The 7,917-nt window shown below is 48.8% G+C and overlaps 1 protein-coding gene across 1 annotated transcript; it reads left to right on the forward strand.

The window, feature by feature from the left end:
• The first annotated feature begins 971 nt into the window (after positions 1 to 971).
• Positions 972 to 7,383, forward strand: SFXN3 (sideroflexin 3). The gene is given in 12 exon segments (XM_072618657.1): positions 972 to 990; positions 1,432 to 1,497; positions 1,500 to 1,593; positions 2,227 to 2,403; positions 2,954 to 3,052; positions 4,646 to 4,721; positions 4,863 to 4,964; positions 5,287 to 5,407; positions 5,777 to 5,826; positions 6,546 to 6,606; positions 6,749 to 6,785; positions 6,975 to 7,383. Coding segments are annotated over 12 exon segments (1,008 nt in total). The 3' UTR covers positions 7,081 to 7,383.
• Positions 7,384 to 7,917: the final 534 nt, after the last annotated feature.

Genomic DNA, 7,917 nt, shown 5'->3' on the forward strand with positions numbered 1-7,917 from the left:
ATGGAAGGGCCAGAGAAAGGGAGCCTCCAAATCCAGTCTCTGAGAGGGGCCTGGGCTGGAATCCCACCACTTGTAGTCCAGTGATGATAAATAGGAGAGAAGGTGTCAGGAGAAAGGACTAAGTATCAGCAATAGCTTCCACCTACTAGGACAGAGAGTGGAGATGTTTTCTCAGGTGGTTCCTGGTATTAGGTAGAATAGGTTCTGTAGTAGAGGGAAGGAAGAAGGCTTCAAGCTTGGTTCCTTAAAGGAGCCAGGGCTGGGGCACACATCCTCATCAGGTAAGTGATGATGGCTCTGTTCTAGCTCCCTAGCTCTTGGCCAGGCAATCTGCTGTTTGCACTGCCATTGCCTACCATGATACCTGGGGACCTCAGTGTACATTTGTGCACATGTACATACATGCATACATATGTGCATTCTCTGACCATATAGGAACTCATATGTACACACAAGTTCATGCTTATGTACAAAAAGACCTCAGGACTCAAGAGCATTTCAGCATCATTCTGTTGATCTTCCCTACTCCCAAAACTATAGATTAATAAGGGAACAGGGCTCTTTTCTCACCTCACCTGAGCCCACTGGCTTTTCTGCTATTTCTTGGAGGAGCCTAAAGGTCAGAGAAGAATTAAACTTGTGGTTTCAGGAGAGTCTTAGGCTGACCTTTTCTATGGAATGGAGACAGGGATAGGATCCTCATACTGGGATGATGACATCTGACCTCCCCCGTTACACACAAACTCCTCAGAGGAAGCATCCCAGTGCAGGGGATGTGGGCTTGGACCAGATCATCTGTTCCTTCTTGGGGTATTTAAGGAGGACTAGCATTTCTGGTGGGAGAACTCGAACAGCTCTTTTCAGGGCTGTTTGTACACCTTTGGTGTTTCACCTGTGGCTTCAAGAAGCTGTTGTATGCAGAGTGGCCACACCCTGGTAAATTATCTCAGCAGACTGGTTGAAGGTAACTGATGGGTCTCAAACCCATTGGTGAGTTAGGGGGATGTCTACCCCAAGCATAGGAAGACTTTTCCCAGGGAATGGGCAGATGATAACAGTTTGTTCTAAGGACCATGAAGTGACTGAAGCAGGCTTTGTGGAGTGCTTAGAGCTTGTCAAGGACATCCACTGCATTCTGAACTATCACCAGTTGTCCGGACTTTTGTCTTGCACTGAATTTCAATGATTTAGTAAGACAGAATGAGGCTGATGACTTTATGCAACTCTGCCTCACTTAAATCCATCTCAAACATGAGTCAAGACATCATGCCATGATGTCATTAGTCCTCCTTGAAAATGAAGGGCAAACAACCATTCCCCATAAAGAATTCATGCCTTAACAGTTTGGGGTCCAGAAAAAAAGGACTGAATAGTGTAGGAGTTTGAGGTTTGTTTGGTCTCTGATCTTCCTGCCCTCCCTTTCTTCTGCAGAAGATGGGAAGTTGCCTCTAGACATCAACATCCATGATCCTCAATGGGACCAGGCCATCTTTGTGGCTGAGCTAAGCATTTCTTCACTGTCAACAACCCCTTGAATCTTCTACTATCTGAAGAGAAACTGCATAATGCCCAAACCATTGTGGAGAACTACAGGTGATACCCTCCTTGCCCTTCCCTCCTGTCCTGAGAACTGCAAGTGACCACTCGACTTCTGACCTCATTGTTAGGTCTCTCAAGCATTCTAGAGAAGTACAATTCCTAACCTAAATTTCTTGAGGTCAAATTTTAAGTATCAGGGATAGGAATGGAAGAGACCCTTCTTATCACACCTTCTCCTGGGGGAAATGATGGGTACTTACTCCTAGAGGGAAACATGGACAGCAGCTAACTATGCCACCTTCACAAAAACTAAAGTCTTTAAAATAGTTCTTGGCCCTAGCCTTAGCCCCTGGACCGTTCCCAGTGGGGGCCTCTTCAGCCTGACATCATTACTGTGGGCATTGGGCTCTTCAGATGGAACCTGGGGGCCCTCTCCCTGTAACTGTAGTGAATAGGGGGTAACTGATAGGAGCTTGGCCCAAAGGTGGGGAAATAGTAGGCCCCTGGACACTGAGACCTGAGATCTATACTCCTGGTTTCCTATAAAATGCTTCCCTGGGTCCAAGATTCAGTTGAACTTAAGTCTCTGTACCCAAGCAGGTGTGGGTTTATGGGATGAGAGGATTTAGGGATTCCTGGGGTGAAAAGCTGCCTTCCCAGGATAGCAAGACTATCCTTCCCAAATAGGGCAGGGATCGTGTCCCTTGGACTGACTGAAGATGGTCTATGGAAGGCCAAGTATAAATATGACTCAACTTTCCACCCTGACACTGGGGAGAAACTCTATCTCATTGGACAAATGTCAGCCCAAGTGCCCGTGAGTGTGATTATCAGCAGCTGCATGCTCACCTTCTGCAGATAGGTGCTCTAGCCCCTTAAAAGGGCACCCCCAACACTGGGCCCCTGCAGGCCACCATGACATGATTCACATTCCCCCAGCCTCAGATCTAAACACTCTAGATGCCAGCCTGGCAGATGGGTTTGGAATACTTAGTGGCACTTAATCTAATCATAGCCTAATAATAGTAGAGGGAAACTGGGGTCTTCACTAGTGGTTTCTTTGGCCTCTTAATGCTCCCCTTTTCTCATGCCTGTCTACATGTGAAGAACTATGGCCCGTGTATCTACTCACCTTAGATACCTGTGTGTAATAGAGGAGGATAACACCAGAGCCTCTATCTGGAGAGCTTAGGGATAATCATTGGGAATTCTGGGTAGAGAAAGAATGGGAAGATAACCATCAGGTGTCTCAATGGACAGTTTGGGAATTACCATGAAAGGGGAGTCTGTTCAGTGGTGTATAGCCTGAGGGACTTTGAGGATGACTATTGAAGTCTCTACTTGGAAGGATCAGGAATAGTCTTTGGGGTATTAATGTCTCAGAGTACAGGGATAAACCTATCTGTCCCCTCAGGAACATTTCAACTATGGTGTTCTGGCAGTGACTGAACCAGTCCTTCAGTGCTGTTGTCAACCACTCCAATAGAAATGGGGAGGTGACAGTTACTGAGAGGTAAAAAACAGTCCTTCAATTCCATCTAACAGGCATTTCTTGAGCACTTACTATGTGACTTTGTGCTACATGCTTACTGGGGTCTCATGTTCATTCTTTGTTGCCAAAGAAGACCATGCCATCAGAGAAATGATGACATGATTTGCACTTGACTTTGTTTTGAGTGAAGGAGGGCTGTGCAGGTCACCAGCCTCACTTCTCCTCCAGAGCAGTTGACCTGATATTCCTCAGGATGACTGGAGATGGCCCAGGATACACTGGGAGACCTTGGGCCGTTTGAGCCAAGGTCTTTGCAAGTACTCACTTAGAGTGAGGCAACGCCCAATCACTGAATAGGCCTGTTTAAGAAGTAGCCAGGGCATGGCCCCTTTAATGAGATCCTCCCTCCCCTTCCTTCTCCTCTTTGAAGTAATGTAAATTTGCCCAGTTGACTTGGGTTTTACTGCCTCCCTTTCCTTTCCTTTCCTTTCCTTTCCTTTCCTTTCCTTTCCTTTCCTTTCCTTTCCTTTCCTTTCCTTTCCTTTCCTTTCCTTTCCTTTCCTTTCCTTTCCTTTCCTTTCCTTTCCTTTCCTTTCCTTTCCTTTCCTTTCCTTTCCTTTCCTTCCCTTCCCTTCCCTTCCCTTCCCTTCCCTTCCCTTCCCTTCCCTTCCCTTTCCTTTCCTCTTTCCTTTCCTCTTTCCTTTCCTTTCCTTTCCCTTTCCTGTCCTGTCCCCTGTCCTGTCCTTTCCCCTGTCCTGTTCCCTGTCCTGTCACCTGTCCTCTCCCAAAACCTTAAACCTGCTACACTCTGAAACTAGGATTCCAGTGGGCCCCTGCCAAGGGCTTCTGGACCTACAGAGACAAAAGTGGAAACAGTCCTGCTCTTAAAACTTTCCCTTTTCCTGGATATAGATTACAAGTCAGGCTCCCACCTTCCTTTAACTCTCTCTCATGGGGCTTAGAGCACAATCCTGGGATCTGGCCCTGGGAGTCATTCCCCTGTATCCCTGCATTGGCTACCTCATCTATTTGAGGTGACTTTTGGAAGCTGTTTGCAGGGTTTGGGAGTCAGTATTGGGAGACTTTGTCTCTCTCTGTGCTTTCAGATAAAGGCAGAGGCTCCTTTCCTTGATGTAGGGTATACTTGAACCCAGACTGTAGCCTGGACCAGATCATGAACTCTAGAAGGTCTCTGTTATCTCTGCTCTCTAGTTAGACCCAGCTGGCCTCAGACCAGGTCATGCTTCATATCCCATCTAGCTGTCTACCTTGGGCATCTCCACATCTGCTCTGCTGCAGAGCTCATACCCTGCTGCAGGCACAGTAGTCAGATCAGTACTGCCATTGCTCCTGGAAAGGACATGTTGATTGATTGCTGTACTGTATCAGTTCACCATCCTGGCTCTCCAAACCCAAACTCTCCTCCCCAGCCAGCATTCTTCTTTATGTGCTGCTTCTCTCTATCATAATGCAGACTCCCTGAGAACAAGGGCCATCCTGTTTTCTTGTGTTTGTAGCCCCAGTAATCAGTAGAGGACCCGGAACATAGCACATGCTTATTCATAAATGCTTTTTCATCTATTCCCTCTCATTACCTGGCCCCTCTGTCTACAGCTAGCTGGCAACAGCTTACATGAGCCCTACCACTGGAGCTGTGCTCACTGCTCTGGGACTCAAATCCCTCACCCAAGTAAGCCCCCATCCTGATGTGCTCCCACCCCTTGGTTCCTCCAGGGCCTTCTAGTCAGAGGCTCCCCCAAAACTCTCCCCACTTTAGTCCTCCCCCACTGACTCCATCCCCTACCACAGATATTCTGTCCTCCATGACCAGTGCCCCCTTCTCCTGGTTGGCTGCTTCATCCCATTCACAGCTGTCACAGCTGCCAATTACATCAACATTCCACTGATGAAGCAGAGGTGAGCAGGGTGAGAGGTGGGCCTGTGTGTGAATCATTCACCCTTGCCTTACAAAACAGAAGAGAATGGGAGGGAACCCTGGGGATGGGCTTTTAGGCTCCCCTGGTCAGCCTGGCCATTTGTCCTGCCAACCCCTGGAGGGTTCTGGGAATGAGTCAGAGTCAACCTTGACACCACACAGACATGGTTTGAGGAATGGAGACATGGGTGGGCCATGACCATGTGAGGGGATCTTGGGGCGGAGTACCTAGTGGTCTAAATGAATATATATGAGGATCCAGGATGTGGAGTCTGATACTGTCTTTCTCACTCCACATCCATGCCTTGGATCCAAGGAGATGCTGGTGGGGATCTCTGTGACTGATGATTTGGGCAATAGGTTGGGCTATTCAGAAGCAGCTCAGCTGCGCATCTTCCAGGTGGTGACATCCTGGATCTTCGTGATCACGCCTGCTGTGAGTGACCACTGGGTCAGAATGAAAAGAGGGTGAGATGGGGAAGACAGGAGGGGGAGGAGTGGCCATGGGGGAGGCACTGAGGGTTCTGGAGGCATGACTGGGCTCTTGGAACTATTCCCTTTTCCCAGGCGATACCCAGCCTGTTTTCACTCTTCAAATTCCAAGGAGCTAGGCGGTGGAGTGAATAGAGCTTGGAGGAAGAAATCCTGTCTTGCCTTACATACTTACTAGCTACGTGACCTTAACCACTTAACCTCTCAGCCTCAGTCTTGTTATCTGTAAAATAGCCACTATTCCACAGGGTTGTTGTGAGATAACATAGGTAAAGTGCTTTGCAAATGCTACTTATTATGATCTCCCCCTCCTCTAGCCATAACCCCTATGTTTATGAATGTATTGGAGAAAAAAGACTTCTTGAAGGTATTTTGGCCCCCTCCTGCTTCCCTCATTACTTTAGGTACCATCGTAAGGGTAAAGAAAGGACTAGAATTTGGCGGGGTGACCAGTGATAGCAGGGGGCTGGTTAAAGAAATCTTCCTGGGAGAACTCAGGCTCCTCCCAGACACCAGGCTCCTAGGCCAATCTTAGTCTCCATCATTTGGATCCCCTGTTCAGGCTGGATTGTAGGTGGGGATTTTGGGGGTGGGGCAGAATGGAGTTAAGGGACAGCAAAGGGAGGGCGTGGGGAAGATCACATACAAGCAGTCACATCATTACAATGACAGACAGGCACAGTGGGAGCAGTTCTACATGCCGCTACAAAACCAGACTTATCCACGTTATCATATTACTATACACACTGAATGATGTGGCAAGCAGCACAAAAGGACCCCTCCCCAGATATAAACAGATAAACAACCCTGGAGACTGAGTGGGTGGGAATGGGTAAGCTCTGTCTCTGAAGGAGGGCACAGAGTGAGTTGGAGAAGTGGACATAGGTCGCTCTGTGATTGGGGCAGGGAGGAGAGCTTGAGCTGCAGCCCAGTGTAGGGTTTGGTTTGGGAGCACATCAGAAGGGATGATCTTGGGGTGTGCTCGCAAGTCTAGGCCTGGCTTGGGAGCTGTTCTTGGTGATGGGGAAGAAGCATGGTTCTCTTCTCTGCCTTCTCAAGCTCAGTCTCTCCATTCACTTTCCACAGAGAAGGCCATGGCTCGTGGGCCCCATGCAAGTGGGACTGGTTGGCTTTTGGTAAGTTTTGGGACTAGGGGCTATGATGGGGGGAATGAGTAAGGGAATCTGGGAAGAGGAGGTCTGAAGCCTCCTTAGGCTCTGGCCATGGGTGGAAGGGAACTTATGGCCACGCTCAGACTGCCTCTTTCTCTCCCTCCTGTCTATTGTTTTCCACTCCCCTGTGCTGTGCACTTTTCCCCCAGAAGAGGTAAGTGCCCCTGGGAGGGGTCTGGCCTGATGATCCTTTTGCTTCTAGCCATGGGAGGGGTGTGGAGTGTGGAGGGGAATATTGAAGGCTGCCTGCACTTCAGGATGGAGATGAGTGGGCACTCTGGGAGGAGGGAGGAGTGCTAGAACAATGACCATCAGCCTGGCAGCTTGGCCTGTGATTTTACAGCTCCATTTCAGTGAACCCGCTCAGTGAGCCCAAGCCTGAGCTCAGAGCTCAGATCAAGAAGCAGAACCCAAGCACTAAGGTTGTGTACTTCAACAAGGGACTTTGAGGGGAGTGGGGTCCACCCAGTATTCTCCACTCCCACTCCACCCTTGGCTTCCTGCCACTGATGCTATTGTATGTCAGCCGTGGTACCTCTTTTGCCTTCCCTACTGCTCCCTCATGCTCTCTGCTCTACCCTGCTCCCAGGGGATACACCTCTAGTATCCCCTAGAACCCATTAATGAGCTTGCCCCCTCCTCCCATCAAGTCCTGAAGATCAAGGCAGACATGAATATCTGTCAGACTATTACTGAGAGACCTAATTCCTCTAATAGCCAGTGTAAACTTTAGGGACCTTGTCCCCTCCTGGATGGTGTGTGTGTATATGGTGGCATTATAGTCTAGAAATGGTTTACTTAGGTTCCAGCATCCCTGGGTTCTCTCTAAACTCAAGACTGGGAGGGGGCGGAGGGAGACGTTCTATAGATATTCCATAGGGCCACCTACCACCATTAGAACAAAGTGTGTACATGTGTTTGTTTCCGATTGTCTGAAGAATCTTTCTCCAGAATGAGGCAGAGCAGGATGTCCAAAAAGCAGTGGACACCCAGAGATTCCAGGATCTGCATCCTCTCCAGCTAAAGACCTCACTCAATCCTTTGTAGAATCCAGGAGAGGTGGGTTCATACTGGCTCCCCAGCCAAACTGTCCTGGGGAGAACGGAGCTCAGGCAGGGGGTCACTTGTGAACGTGTATCTGAGACTGTTTGTGTCTCTGATTGTGAGTATGACAAGTTTGTGTTAAGGGCATGACTATCCGAGAGTCTGTGAGGGTCTAATTGTATGAATCTGGTACATCCATATTTCTGTGTGACCGCAGGTGGGATTCTGTTGGTATCAGAGCC

This window comes from Notamacropus eugenii, chromosome 1, assembly GCF_028372415.1.
Source record: "Notamacropus eugenii isolate mMacEug1 chromosome 1, mMacEug1.pri_v2, whole genome shotgun sequence".
In the NCBI taxonomy this organism is placed as follows: domain Eukaryota; kingdom Metazoa; phylum Chordata; class Mammalia; order Diprotodontia; family Macropodidae; genus Notamacropus; species Notamacropus eugenii.